This window comes from Pleuronectes platessa, chromosome 10 (genome assembly GCF_947347685.1).
Source record: "Pleuronectes platessa chromosome 10, fPlePla1.1, whole genome shotgun sequence".
Classification (NCBI taxonomy): Eukaryota; Metazoa; Chordata; class Actinopteri; order Pleuronectiformes; family Pleuronectidae; genus Pleuronectes; species Pleuronectes platessa.
The window spans coordinates 14,016,003-14,031,086 of record NC_070635.1 but is presented as its reverse complement, the minus strand read 5'-3'; the positions used below and the strand labels follow the sequence as shown (position 1 = coordinate 14,031,086).

The 15,084-nt window shown below is 44.6% G+C and overlaps 1 protein-coding gene across 3 annotated transcripts in view; it reads left to right on the top strand.

Moving 5' to 3' along the window:
• The window catches only part of nbeal2 (neurobeachin-like 2), a 34,260-nt gene that overhangs the window by 10,298 nt on the left and 8,878 nt on the right, over positions 1-15,084 (top strand). Inside the window, exons 10-32 of one of the 3 annotated variants that reach the window (XM_053431748.1) lie at positions 135-221; positions 1,154-1,237; positions 1,481-1,579; positions 1,697-2,343; positions 2,430-2,562; positions 2,781-2,900; positions 3,023-3,353; positions 3,484-3,566; positions 3,672-3,764; positions 3,852-4,023; positions 5,013-5,146; positions 6,828-6,987; positions 7,280-7,382; positions 7,550-7,700; positions 8,213-8,368; positions 8,456-8,615; positions 9,307-9,395; positions 9,506-10,210; positions 10,439-10,468; positions 10,912-11,096; positions 11,277-11,433; positions 12,740-12,883; positions 13,537-13,860. In XM_053431748.1, coding sequence (XP_053287723.1) covers positions 135-221; positions 1,154-1,237; positions 1,481-1,579; positions 1,697-2,343; positions 2,430-2,562; positions 2,781-2,900; positions 3,023-3,353; positions 3,484-3,566; positions 3,672-3,764; positions 3,852-4,023; positions 5,013-5,146; positions 6,828-6,987; positions 7,280-7,382; positions 7,550-7,700; positions 8,213-8,368; positions 8,456-8,615; positions 9,307-9,395; positions 9,506-10,210; positions 10,439-10,468; positions 10,912-11,096; positions 11,277-11,433; positions 12,740-12,883; positions 13,537-13,860 — 4,347 coding nt within the window. The remainder of the gene's footprint in view (positions 1-134; positions 222-1,153; positions 1,238-1,480; positions 1,580-1,696; positions 2,344-2,429; positions 2,563-2,780; positions 2,901-3,022; positions 3,354-3,483; positions 3,567-3,671; positions 3,765-3,851; positions 4,024-5,012; positions 5,147-6,827; positions 6,988-7,279; positions 7,383-7,549; positions 7,701-8,212; positions 8,369-8,455; positions 8,616-9,306; positions 9,396-9,505; positions 10,211-10,438; positions 10,469-10,911; positions 11,097-11,276; positions 11,434-12,739; positions 12,884-13,536; positions 13,861-15,084) is intronic. The other 2 variants (XM_053431750.1, XM_053431749.1) reach the window with 2 other exon arrangements.

Below are 15,084 nucleotides of genomic sequence, written 5' to 3'. Positions count from 1 at the left end.
AAACTTCCAGCCGATGTTTTGCTCATGTGCATGCCGCAGCTGCAGAGACACCAGGATCAAACCTGTCTGCGTGACCGCTCGCAGATGATTGTTGTCTAATCATCTTTCTGTGTGGGTGCTTGTCTGTCCTGTAGCTCTTTCAGAGCAACAGCCGCAGGCCGGAGCCTGACGGTGTGTGCGACCTCGCCACACAGTTGCTCACAGAGGTCGAAGTGGACCAGGTACTCCCGTCCCCGCCTACCCGCTGCGCTTGGTGTCGATATTGGTCTGTCGGCAGGAAACTCAGCCTACTCTCCGCTCGTTAACTGCTCCGAGCTGTTTAAACAGGAAGCGTTAGGCAGGAAGTCTGGCTTGCACTCATTTGTAAATAAAGCAGGTAGCACGCCTTTATGTGATCGTAGTTGGAGTTCCCTGTTTTATCTGTTGTATCCGTCCATCTGGAATGCAGGTCCACAAGCAGCCTATGTCACTTAATGTTATTTCCGCTGTTTGTTCCACGTGAATCCAACTTCAGATAAACCTAGGGACAAGCTGCGGTTTGCTTTGTGCACATTGAAAATTATAAAAAAATCAGATTATCAGGATTAATCGTTGCTTGCGTGGGAGTGTTTATTTTTATCACATTCACAATAAGAGGCTGAATTCCCTGTTGACAACACTGGGCGAGAGGAGCATGCTCTGTTTTTATCATGCTGCATGAAATGGTGGTTTTTCAGTGCATGCCTTCTCTTATTTTCCTTGTACTCTAGCTGCTCTGCTGTGTGACTGCTGGAGCTCGGATGAAAGACCTGGCTCGTGTCCTGATGTTTGATGTTTCCCCTTATTTCCATTTAGGGATTGCCTCAATCTTTTAATTTTTTCGGTGGTTGGCTTTGGTTATTGCATGGTGGGCCCTATCATTAATTAACAAAGAGGTGATTGTTTGGGGGCTGGTGCTGCAGTTCACTTACTTTGGCTCAGTCGGCTTTATTAATTGCGGCGTGGGGGGGAAAAAGAGAAATGACCTGAAGATCCTCTCCAATTTACAGATAACACGAAGGACGATCCTGATTTGTTTTTCCTTTTCTTGACCGTGTGCAGTTTAAACCTTCACCTTTTTCAGGCTAATGTGTCAACTCCTGTTTCTACAATCAATCACCTTATCTTAATGCAGGTTTGGGAGAAAGGATCGGACAGTATTACGGTTCATGCCTTAGGAGTCCTCACTTCTATCATGAGTAACTCGCCCTCTGCAAAGGTAAGGCCCTGTACGATCATACTGTATATGGTCATATCTCTGTGCGCACATCATAAAGCATGATAATACAACAATCAGACCCCTTATAATGGCTGCAATAAGTTAGTGCCTGATGAGAAAAGCTGATTTCCCGTTCGTTTAGGAATTCATAGTGTATTCCCTCCCCATGTATGGAAGTATGCCAAGTAGTCGTCCCATGTGGAGCAGCTTTCTCCAGCCTATTTCTGTCTCGTTTCCCCCCAGGAGGTTTTTAAGGAGAGGATTGGTTACTCCCAGCTGTTTGATGTGCTGAAGAGTCAAGGTCAACCCACCAAAAGGCTGCTGCAGGAGCTGATGAACATGGTGACACACACTCCCTCATTATAACCACTGAGTGCAGTGACAGCCAATTTATTCATATTAATGATGATCTTATTTACATTTCTCTCCCTTCTCTGTTTTCGCCTTCCTTGTCTCCAGGCAGTGGAGGGCGAGCATATGCACGCTCATCACCTCGGCATTAGTAACGACCAGCCCTTGCTGCTGCTCCTGCAGTGGCTACCTGACCTGTCGGGTCAGAGGGACCTTCAGCTGCTGGTGGCGCAGTGGCTGGCCACCGTCTGCCGCGGCTCCTTTGCCTGCCGCACCGTGGCGGTGGAGGCAGGCATGGTGGGGGCTCTGCTGCAGGTGCTCTCCCAGCCACAGAGTCTGGACAGGCAGTGTGCCGACGCTCTCCTGGGTCTCCTGCAGGACTTGGGCTCCCTGTGTCTAAAACCAGAGGAGCTGAAGAGTCTCCTCAGACTGCTCAGGTTGGATCAGGACAGTGGCGCAGCACTGGGGAGGGTGCACCCCTACTGCACCCGCGTCATCCGAGTGCTCTCGGCCATGGCAGCCAGAGAAGGCCAGGACAGTGCCTTGCAGTACTTTGATCTGACGCCCCCCATGGCAGGCATCATGGTGCCCACAGTCCAACGCTGGCCAGGCAGCGGGTTTGCCTTTCACGCTTGGCTCTGCCTAAACAAGGAGTTCCCCTTCTCTCAATCAGAGTTCCCCAACAACAACAGACCTCGGGCCAACTCTCGCAGTGGGGATGTGGTTAAAGGGCCTCGCAGGAAGCAGCTCTACAGGTAGAAAAACGCAGGGCAGATGATCATTTCATTGAATTGGAAGCATTGTACATGTTTTGATGGAATCCTTTTTTCTGTGTCTAAAGTTTCTTCACAGCGAGTGGGACTGGACTGGAGGCCTTCTTCACCATGGAGGGTGTTCTGGTTGTGGCTGTTTGCACTAAGAAAGACTACATGGCTGTCGCTCTGCAAGAGCACCCACTAAATGACTCACGCTGGGTGAGTGTTTGACCAACATTTATCCTTATGTAGCCAGTTCCAAATGAAAATAGATTAAATCAAGGAGAAGTTCATGAAATACTGTAGCTAGACAAGTTTATCAAAATTGTTGATAAGCTGTGAACTGTGACGGTTATTCAATTCAGAATGTTTTTTTTGTAAGGATCTAGCTTCGAACATGAACATTTGTGTGCCCTTTCATGTCGTCCTCACCACAGCACTCAGTGGCTATAGTCCACCTCCCGGGCCGTCGTCCATTCGGTCAAAACCTGGTGACCATCTACATCGATGGAGAGCAATGCAAAAACTCTCAGCTTCGTTTTCCATCTCTCAGTGAGGTAACTGAAAAATAGTCTCTAACATATTCTGGGCTTCAACTTGTCATGTCACATGTTGCGTAGTTCCGCTCTATCAGTCTAACGTCCTCTGTCTCCCCCCCGACTTGCACCGGATCCTGCAGCCTTTCACCTCCTGCTGCATCGGCTCTGCAGGCCACCGGACCACTACCACCACCACCTCCCCCAACCTGGCCACGAACCCAACCACCCCCCCATCACCCGAGTTTGCTTTCCCTGTCCACGGCCCCTCCCTAATCCGTTCCCAGTCTTTCCCGGCCTCCTTTGCTGGGGGCCACTGGGGCTCTACGTGCGACAACGCTGCGCACACCATCCCCGCAGGACTGCAGGACACCGAGTGGGGGACACCCTCGTCTCTGGACGGTCTCCTGGGCACCGCCTTCATCTGCCACGAGGCTCTGCAGCTGACCCAGACTCGAGCTCTTTACGCTGCAGGTGGGTCACACTCTGATAGAATGCATGATAAGCGTGTAGCAAAATCCCAGTGTCCAAACATTTGAATAAATACATATCCACTTGGTGTTTGCATGTTTAAACCGTCACTGCTTTCTTTTCTCCGTCACAGGCCCCAATCACGTGTCCTTATTCAAAGCAGATGGAGAATTATCTGATCTCAACAGCAAACTTCTGCTCTACTACACTCCACAGGTGACCCACTGAAACGTGCACATTCTCTTACTCTGCTGTTGCTGTGTAAATTATAAATAATACCAGCAAATGATTCTTGTTTATAAGCGTGTTGTGTTTTTTCAGGCCTTTAAGAGCCAGATATGTCTGGACCTGTCTCCCAATCACCAGTATGATGGCAGGCTGACGGGACACAGGGTCGTCAACTGGGACATCAAGGTGAGAAGGGTTTCATGATAACATTTTTAACATTATTTATAATTCACGCAGTTCAATACAGGTAATAAAGGACTGGAATTCCTGCAGGATGTCGTCAATGTGATGGGAGGCGTAGGTGTTCTGTTGCCGCTGATCGAGCAGGTGTGCGAGGCCGAGCAGTTTTACAACAGTGGTCAGGAGATCTCAGACCTGCTCGGACCGGAGCTCACCTCCTCCAGAGGCCCCGCTGCCATGCTGCTGCCGCTGAACATGTCCGCAGGTCAGTTCGCGTCTAGTTCAGATATTGGCTGTGTTGATGGTAGTGATAGTGTCTTAATGAAAGAGGGCGGGTCACCTAAACAGGGAAGAATGCTGTAAGCAGGAAATAGTATTCTTACTGCGAGGGACAGATTGCCACTCAACAAAATCAGGAGAGCAGAAAGTTTACACATCTTCCGCCGCCGGCTAAAGAAAAATCTCTTCTGACTTCACCTTGTTGAAGAAGATGATATCTAATAACCATCATCAATGCTGGTGATTATAAAAGAAAACGTACATGAAGCACTTTTAGTTTGGCTTATTTGAAGATTAATTTTACTTAACACGATTCTTGCTGTTCTCGGTTTGTACCCTCATGGATCAATACACTTATTTTTAAATCGCTTTGATGAAATGAAATTTAATGTAATATTATACCTTTTGTCAAAAACCCTTTTGTTTGGAGGAAACCTGAGCAAATCAAACAAAACTACCTGCATGTTTAGATGTAGGTCAGATAATGCTTTTATAAATTTTGTAAACGATCCTTTAAATTCAACTCCATTTTTTTCTGAGTTTAGGGAATGTTGTTTTGCTTCAATTGTATGTAAGATTTTCATTTGAGGTCAGACTCTGAACATGTTTTGATCACAGAGAGTCAGCGTGCACACAATGTGCATGATGCAAGGATAAACAGGAAACGCTAGACGCTCAAGCAGGAGGCTCACAACATAATATAGTAGCGGTTGAGAAATCATTGCCCATAGGTTGCAGAGTCAGCGTGGAAACACTGAGTCATATCATATCTGCAAAATTGCTGTTGAGCGGCTCATAGCATCAGTCTGTGGGAATACAGGCATGAATAGAATTAGTCAGGAGTGAGACCTGCTACCCTAAGATACGTCCATACAGAGACGATAACGTCACTGTGGGGCTTTGTAATGCATAAATACAGCTTTGGGTAGCACAGGAAATCTTTAAAGTCTGTTGTGCATCATTTCTTTCTCTCAGAGGGCCGACTAGAGACAAACAGCATTGCTGCTTTCCTGCTGATGGTGAAGAACCTGATTCGTCATCACCCTGTAAATCAAGAGAGCCTGTTGCTCTGCCACGGGCCGAGCGTCATAGGAGCCATGCTCAGCAAAGTAAGTGTCATTGTGTGTCATCGCGCCGCGGCAAGTGGGCGCTAATTGCGAGCATCATCTGAAAGGGAATAGTTGACCTTTTCTGTTGTATTAATGCACTGTAATTGTTGCGTAATGAATGGGTAAACTGTGGATGAAAACAGAGATGGTTCTTTCACAGTGGTATCACATGGTCAAGTAGTGTGGGGGGGGGGTATGTATTGCATTGTCTCCCTCTGAATGAGAACAAAGCATACCATGGTTAAAATCGGCTGCTTTAAAATGTGTTGAAATCCATAAATAAAACTGGAGAGATTAACACAAATTGAAATGGAGCAAACCGGCTCCAAGGTCCAGCAGTACTACACACTCATTGATATCAGTTCTCTAAGTGTGCCGGATTGTGTTCATAAAAGATCCATGAATTATCCCCTGGGAAGTTGTAAAAACATGTAAAAAAGAACCCTCCATTTCATAATGTTAAAGAAAGTGATCAAATTCTTGGATCCATTCTTGCACCATGTTTGGCCCTTGTCCTATTCCTCCACTAAGTCTTGTACAAAATTGCTGCAATCTTAACAGCAAGAGATTCTGAGTCACATCAACTTTAAACTTATTCTGTCTTATGATGAACAGTTCAGTTTTCTTTTTCTTTTTTTTTAAAGCTGCAGGATCTTAGAATAAAGATCAGTGTTGACCCCTGTAAAGGTGCCGTCTTCAAAATCTGTAGAAGACACGATTTCTAGGAAGTTTAAACTGTAAGATGTGAATCTATTAACACATTAATGGTTGCACTTGCTGGCTGTCTGACAGGATATGGTGAAATATACGATGTTAAGGTGGAGCTTCCTGTAAGGGAACAGTCCTAATGAAGACACAGGGTTGCCAGGTTTGGTGGAGCTAAAGACAGAAAAATGCACAAAGCACATACATTAACCCTAAAGCCTGAAAGTATTAATCTGCTGCTTATTATTCTTAACAAGTCGGAAACTCAGAAAAATGTCCATCTCCCACAATTGCACAGTCCAAGGTGACATCTTCAAAAGTCAAGTTTTGTCCAACATGCTGTAAAACAAAACTCGTTTAATAATCTCTAAGAAAAAAGTTTTATTTTTGCTTAAATAATGAATGAAACTAGAAGGGCACTCAGTGGAGGGCAGACATCGCCAAGGTCCAACAGTCCCCTTTATGAAACCATATTTATATTCACTGGATCTGGCTTTTTTATCTGGATGCTCACAGGTATAAAATAAACAAATATCAGTGCCTTCAACACACCGGATTCCCCCACAAACACACACACACACACACACACACACACACACACACACACACACAAGATCCATGAACTTTTCTTGAGGAAATCAAAGAGGATGTTGAAAAACACCTTATCTCGCAATAGTAAAGAAATCCTTTGTCCGCCCGCTGCGTTACAACACATCCTTCTACCAAGTTTCATGGTAATTTGTCCTCTAATTGTTGCGTAATCTTCAGAGGTGAAAATAAGGATTAAAATAGTTACTTTTGTCAATAATGAATTAATCGATAATAGCTGTAATCAGTGAAGTTGTATAATACACCAATACCTTTGGTGTATTACAAACTGAACTGAATCCATCACTGCACCAGTCGTGTTTCACAGATGAACCCTAAAATGTGGAAACACACGTGAACATCCTCCTGTGTGTGTGCTCCTGTGCAGGTTCCCGGCAGTTTGATCGACATGAACGTGTTGATGGCCTGTCAGCTGCTGCTGGAGCAGGTTTTCAAAGACGGCAACAGTCCACTACTGCAGCAGCTCTACCAGCACCTGCTCTTTGATTTCCGCATCTGGACCAAAAGCCATTTTGCTGTTTGTCTGGGTAAGGCCCGAGCAAGTCGAGTAAATGCACCTGTGAACCTTTTTCATTTCTGCCGAAGCTGTTCCCGTCCCATTCTTTCATTTGTAAAATCGCACAAAGACTGAAAGGAGTAAGAGGCGGCTGAAAGCAGCGTGAGGCAGAGATGGAATACGTTATTGTTTCGAGTTCGACCCGTGGCGAAGGGTTCAAAGTGAATATGTGCCCGGAGCTTGCACCACAGCTCCGTGCTTTGTAAATTAATGCACTTTTCTTCTCTGGTACATTAACAAAATATAATTCTTTCTTTTCTAAGCCCATGTGCAGTACCTCTCATCTGTGATAAACAAAGGCAAGCAGCGCATGAAGAGGAAGTATGGAGTGCAGTACATCCTGGATACCATCCGGACGTTCTACAGGTGAGCCTCTCGCTTCCCTTTATGGTTTTAAACTAACAGCACATTGTGTAGATTTAGAGATTGCTTATCAAAGTTTGGGTATCTCATCGATTTATAGTCGTTTCTGAGCGTTTTACTCGTGAATCATGGCAGAATCATTTATATCTGTACTGTGTCTCTGGTCCCAGTGTGGAGAAAGATGGCAGCTCTCTGTCCGATGAGAAGCAAACGATCCAGACCTCCCTGTTCTCCTTGCTGAAGGACTTCCTCAAGTCTCCGACACCAGAGGAGCTCCACAGCGTCCTCGCCTACATTCTGACTGTAGGAGAGGAGAAGCAGGTACAACTAATAAACTTTATCTCTGTTTGTTCAGGGAGTCGAATTTTGTGATAATTTGACCTTCTCAGCATCATATTTCACTTGCAATCCCCGAAATTAAAATTCACTCTTTATAAATAATCATCAACACCAGTGGAATTTTAACCACTGATGAATTACTAATGCTTGATCCTCAGGTCAACGTTCACTTGAGTTTTCCTACGATCAAATCTTTTGCAGCCGATTTCTGCATTGAATAAACTGGAGGCCCACATTGTGAAATGATGATACAGAACAGATGTCTTTCCTCTGACTGTAGGATCGTCTCTATTATGGGTTTATTCATGTTAAATGATTGAAAATTCAATCTTTGAGAAAACTGTTTCTAATCCAATTATTTTTATAACACTTCCTTCGTTCCTTCACTTTTTTGAAATTTTTGACTTTAAACTTGAACCTCCCTAAAACATTATTTTTGTATTCCATCATCCTCTCTCCGCTCTGACCTGATGACTGACTCTCTTCCCCACCAGGTCGTGATGGCTCTGGATTTGCTGTATGGGCTGTTGAGGAGCAGCCCTCCGCGGGAGCAGGTGCAGGCCGTGCTGCTGGAGTGGGGCGTGGAGCAGCTGTACTGCCTCCTGCTCACTCCCAGCTTCGGAGACGAGGCCAGAGAGAGGGTGTTCAGGGTGAGGAATGACGTCTGCCCGCCCAACCTCCGATGTTAAACTCCCCTGTCAAAACAGAAAATCATAATTTCCACATGATGTTTTCAGGTTCTATACAAAATCCTCAAGAGCGAGCGGGTGTCCGAGCGGAACAAGCAGCGCATCAAGCTGAAGGATTTCGGCTACCTCGGCCTGGTGTGTGTCCTCGAAGATGTTCCCGTCAGCATGATCACTGTGCGCTGTCTGTACGAGCAGGTTCTCGCTACAGGTAACGATGAGACAACGTCTGTCCTCTGGTTGAATGAGCTTTAAAACATATGTTAAAAAAAAGACCTGAACAGATGTTAAAGCACCTGGAACGTAGGTTTTAAATATAAGGTTTTTCTCTTTAAATATGAAAAAAGCGACAATCAAATTGTAAGTTAGAAAAAAATATATCCTTAGGTATGAATTACTGTTTATTCATCTTAAACTCAAGGATAACAGTAACTGGAAGTAGATTTCCTGAAAATAACAGTAATTTTTTGTAAAATAGAAAATTATATTTTAATGTAACACTGACACTAGGTTACTTCCATATAATGCTCAAGTATCATATCCCAGAAAAATTAAAGGAGAAGCTCTTCATTGAAATTCCACTGCATCGGCTTATAAAACTTAGGAAAACTAACTTTATTTATTAAAAAAAACGTTTAAAAACTTTAAAGAAATGTTTGGATAGCTTTCCTAACTTGGATCCGGTTTATGGTGAAAGTGCCTGTTATCCCCTTTCAAACGGATGAGAGACAAACCGTGGAAAAATCACAAATACAATTATATTTTGAGAGTGTTATTCTTATTTCAGAAAATAATTGATTGGTTAAATAAAGTTTCCATTGTGTTTAATGTAACAGAAAGCTGATTATAAAATAGGATTTCCAGCAATTTCAAATGACATTAGATGTGCTGCTGCCTCACAGATCCCAGCCCTAACTTCAGGGACCTCCTGGCTGTGGTCTGTCTGTCCCACCGAGCCGAGCTCAACGTGCGTCTGGACGTCTGTCGCAAGGTCAGTGTGCCCCCCCTCGTCCGATGAAGCTGCCACTCATCGTTTCATATTGATCATCACAGTAATGAAAACAACCTCTGGCTCTCTGTTCCTGTGTGATATCACTGCAGCTCTTTCACCTGATCTACTCCAACGAGGATTATGTGAAGCAGCTCGCGAAGCAGCCCGGCTGGCAGGACGTTCTCACCAAACTCTATGTGAAAGAGTGCTACGAGGTCCACACTGACATCATTGGAGACCCGGGCACAGACGGCTCCTTTGAACCGAATCACCGGCCAAAGCTGCAGCGAGAGCAGTCTCTGGTCATAGAGGACACCCGCAGCGACATGTTCCTCAGCTACCCCTCGCAGGACATGGAGGACGAGGAGGAGGAAGACGACGGTGGCCAGCGGGACATTTCCGAGGGATCCGATTTATCCCAGTCGCCTCCGAGTGGAGGTGGAGGCCCCCGTAAAAAGTTAAGCTCCCACCACTTCAAGTCGTTTGATTCAGCCGACCAGGGCAGCCAGTCATCCTCCATCTTCAATGCAGTGGATATCACCTCGTCTTGCCCCAATGAAGAGGGGAGGGAGTACCAGCCGCTCTCGCCCTTTGGTACATCACCTTTGGATTTGGACCTCGGGGGACTGGGAGACATGGGAGCACACACTCCTGCAGGGAGTCTGAATAACACACCGTCTCCTCTAGAGCACTGCAAACCGTTTCCTCCACTCAGACCCAGGAAGAGCTCCAGTCTGTCCAATGTGCTGGATGAAACGAGCTATGGGACGGACCCTCCCACTGGAGACACAATCTCCAACACGTCCAACCCCCAGGTAGGTCTCCCTTTTTATCTTTGATCTCTCATTCAGTCCCTCCACCCTGACAGGAGTCTGTCCATCCACTTCTTGTAAGCCAGATCACTCAAGAACACCTTCAGGGCATTTCTTCAAATTTGGTACAAACGTTCAGTTAGACTAACAAATGAGCTGATTGGACTCTGGTGGTCAAAGGTCAAATACCAAGATTGCTGTGACCTAAAATTATATTTTTTCCTATCTCAGGTACACCTCGGCGGAATCCTTTCAAATATGGTAACCATGTTGGAGACTTGGACTCACAGATTAGCTGATTAGAATTTGGAGGTCAAAGGTCACTATTACATTACAAAACTATTTTTTGCTAGCGCCTCAAAAAAAATCTTTATTTATTATTACCTTTAATCCAAGAAATGGTCACTGAGACTCACGGATGAATTGATTTGATTTGGGTCAAAGGTCACAGGGACCCCTTGTTGTGTGTTTTTGACCTCTATCTTCAAATTTGGATCAGTTGTTCCTTAGACTCAGTTATTAATTGATTTGATTTAAATGGTGAAAGTTAAAAGGTCACAAGCCCTCATATGAATCTGAAAAAAGTGTAGATTGAAAATGCACTGGTTGGCAGAAGCATACAACCACAGTGATGTAGCTGTAGCTCATGTTTGTATTGTTTTACTGGTTTCCTGTATGAAATGTTGCTGGTTTTTATATTACAGCAGACCCCTGAAGAGGAGCTGTGCAACATCCTCACCAACATCGTCTTCAACGTCCTGTGGAGCGGCAGCGGGGCAGAGGGGGCGGGGGACGTGGTGTGGAGGGAGAGGGGACAGGTCTTTTCTGTTCTCACCAAACTGGGCTCATCCTGCCAACTGGTCCGCCCTCCCGATGACATCAAACGCAGGTTAGTGACATCATTTAAACTGTAATTACCCCGCAGTTAACCAACATTTATCCAAACCACACTGAGCCTGTGTCACAATGGAAAAACTAGTTAAACCGCACCTTCGGCTGCAGCACCCCTTTTGTCAAGATATCCGGAAATACTACTGCGGTGTGTGCTCAGACTTTGTTTGTGTGCCAGTTTGTTGGAGATGATGCTGGAGTCGTCTCTGTCGGACCTGAGAGACGCCCAGGGAGTGTCCCTGCCTTTCTGTCCAAGTCTGGTCCGACTACTCAGGCTGCTGCAGGACTTCCTGTTTGCTGAGGGTACAGACAACCGTGCACTGTGGAGTGAAAAGGTAGAACACATCGATCACCTGGTACACACGTGTGTACATCACCAACACATTCTACTCTGCTGCTAAAATCCCACAACTTTATTTATAAAGGTCGGTTGACTTTAAAGCACCAGGGGAGATTATGGAAATATGTGCAGGACTTCATCACTCCTAAAATTAAAGAAGTCATCTGAAGATATCACATAAATATAGATTGAGATGAGTTCCACATGAACTCACATAAGTTCCACATGAATTTCAAAATAAAAGCAATATTTTAAGACTAAGTGATATTATATATATTATTATTCGGTGGCGACTGTTGCGCAGGTGGTAGAGCGGGTCCTCTGCTAACTTGAGAGTCGGTGGTTCAATCACCGGCTCTTCTATTCCCACTTGTTGAAGTGTACCAACTTGCACCTGACACCTGAGTGTGATAGAAAAAGTGAAAAGAACATTCTATGAATCTGAGTGTGTGTGTGTGACCGGGTGATTCTGAGGGGCTTTGAGCTTCATATGGAACATTTATGGAAATATGTGTCTTCGCCCAGCAGAGAAATAGTTTGGCACACGAAACACTTTACAACCGCAACTGGTTGTTGTCTTTAAACTTCAGCTTTTATAGGGATTAAACAAATGAGATGTTTCAGAGCTACACACTCACTCTTTATAAATGATCATCAACACCAGTGGAATTTGAACCACTGATGAATTACTAATGCTTGATCCTCAGGTCAACAGTTCACTTGAGTTTTCCTTTGATCAAATCTTTTGCAGCCGATTTCTGCATTGAATAAACTGGAGGCCCACATTGTGAAATGATGATACAGAACAGATGTCTTTCCTCTGACTGTAGGATCGTCTCTATTATGGGTTTAATCATGTTAAATGATTGAAAATTCAATCTTTGAGAAAACTGTTTCTAATCCAATTATTTTTATAACACAGCAAATCTTCAAAGTCAGAACAAAGGGCTGATAACATTATTGGGATGTGATGCTGTAATTGAATTGAAGATATTACAGTTATTTTGCTGTTGAAGGCCGCGGTGACTCCATCCTTAGACGGTAAATGAAAGCAGGAACAGCCGGGTGCAGTTGAGGTTGTGTTCTATGTCTAACGTGAGAAGAAATTTTTCTTCGCTTGAGTTAATGTTGGGTGGAGTGTTACATTCGGTTGTAAGTAGCATCTGAATCACCTTTTAAAAGCAGGTTAAGCTTTATTTAATGTACTGAATGCCTTTAGGTTGTCAGAGACACTAAGGTGTGGAAACAGGTCCGGCCTTTCCATTCAATCTTTGTTGACAGCCGTGGTTGTTGTGTTGCAGATATTTGAAGGGGTGGTGAACCTGCTGGACAAGTTACAGGCCTGGCATAGCACCCCTGGCAGCCCCGGCCACGCCGAGCTGAAGGAGATGGCCCAAATCGGCCTGCGCATCATCACCGGATACATTCAGCAGCAGCACTCACAGGTCAGCAGCACCAGCAACTCGTCCTGTTCACCAACCATATATGTAAAAAAGAAAATCTCACTGCACAGTTCGCTCACAACCCAAGACTGAACTTTGCTGATAATAAATTTAAATAGGTTATGGAATTTATTTAACTTGATAAGTTCACTCAGATAAAGCCATCGCAACCAAAAAAACGATCCTTCTATGGATTTTTCTTTTTAAAGACATTGCAATCATTCCTCCCAGAGAGAGGGAGTGTTCAGTTTGAAAGGCCAGCTCCTCTCAGACATATGAGCGCTGCTGCAGCTGCAGCTCCAGGCTGACGGTTGTGTTCAAAGTGGTAAAAGTCCGCCCAAAGCCATTTGTTTTTCCAAATGTCAGGTCGGAAATAAATTCACTTAATTGCTCCGTGAGCTCACAGCTGTAGATCAGAGTTGTAGATACTCAGGCGTACTTTACAAGTAAAACAAGCCCGATACCAGATTCAGATAGAATAAAAACATGACCTTTATTCTACTACACTTCAAAGTGAGATCTCATAGATTAAATCACTGGAAATGTGTTTTTATCTCAAACAAAAAACACAAGTAAATAAAATATATTCATATAATTAATGATTCCCTATCCACAGCCTATCCACTTTCTAATATGTCAACCCCCTGCCTCCTCAGGTGTGTGTGATGGCCTGTGTGAAGCTCCACAGCCTCCTGCAGACTGTGCTGTGCCTGAGCTGGGAGGAGGTGTGCTTCCTGCTGGGACAGCTGGGCGCCCCGCTGTGGCCAGGAGGTGTAATGGACGGCAGCAACTGCGCACACCCGGAGACCTTCTCCCAGCTGGTGCCCGTGGTGCGAACCCTGCTCGATCAGCACGCTGACCCCGTCACCCTCCAGAAGCTGCTGCCCAACCTGCCCATCACCAACGGCAGCCCCACGTTCGCCCAGGACCTGAAGGTTTACTGTCACACGGTGGAGTGGCAGGGCTTTTACCAGCAGGAGGTCAGTGTGGCAGCTCACGTTATTGATATGAAATGATACCTCTTTTATCTTTTGTTTAGGGAGTCGAGAGAGCCTCCTCCTCTGTTTATGTTATGAAAGTAAAAGTAGAATCAACCATCCACAGAAACAGCTGGCACTGCTCTTTGTCGCTTCAGCGTACAAACAGAATTTCTGCAATCTCCCTTCTGAGCCTGATCCCTTACCTCCCAGTGGGTGGCTGAACAATCTAATGCAAAGTTTTCAAAATAATATCACGAGTTTAGAGAGGAAGAGAAGCGGCCAGAGGCCCCCCGATGTTTTCGAGCTGACCCTCAGGGTATTTGAGGCAGAGATCAGTTTATGCTGAAGTTGAAGTTGAGATATTTTTGTGAACTGATGCCAAACAGACACACTCACGACTCGCTGGCCGGAGATTTATCTCTCCTCTGTGTGACACTGCATGTACATAAATCTGTTGTGTTTAGATTGCTTCTATACCCGGATCCTGCAATACATTATCCAGTGTGGCATAACTTTGGCTGCCTGTGGTTTAAACTTTGGACCAGGCTGATTTATCACATGTTCGTGTGTGTATGTGTATGTGTGTGTATCTGTGTCTGTGTGTGTATGTATGTGTGTATTATTGTGTATGTGTTTTCTGTGTATTTTGTTTAGTCTATGTATTGGATTTTGTTATTTTATTTATTTTTATGATGCCTCATGATTTTAGCATACAATGTGCGATAGTAAGAGGAAAAACAAACAACAATGCAGCTTGTGTCAAATTGAAGGACTCTTATAATACTCCTGTCAAACCATAAATAAATAAAGGGAAGCTGGTAGTTTCATGGGGAAGTTGTAATGCCCTTCCTGTCTCCTGTTTCTAACTGACTCAACCGTTACGTTTAAGGGAGTTATAATATTTCTTGCACATTAACAGTAGTAGTAGTAATGGGTCCAGTTTATGGCATAATCCTGCTGACTAGCACAGAAACAAATGCAGATGAAAACACAACCTTCTTGGCAGAGGTAATAATGATAGGTTTGTTGTCTTCCTGTCTCCTGTTTTCATGCATCTAACTTACTCGTCCTTTAGTGGCGACAGGGGATATTTTTTATTCATTAAGAATTACAAGCTTTTTAAGTTAAAGCTTTTATTTATTATAATTTGAATGTTGTTTTCTGTCTTAAATGTGCGATTTGCAGTGCTGTGTTTTATTGGTTGATGTACAATCTTTCCTAATC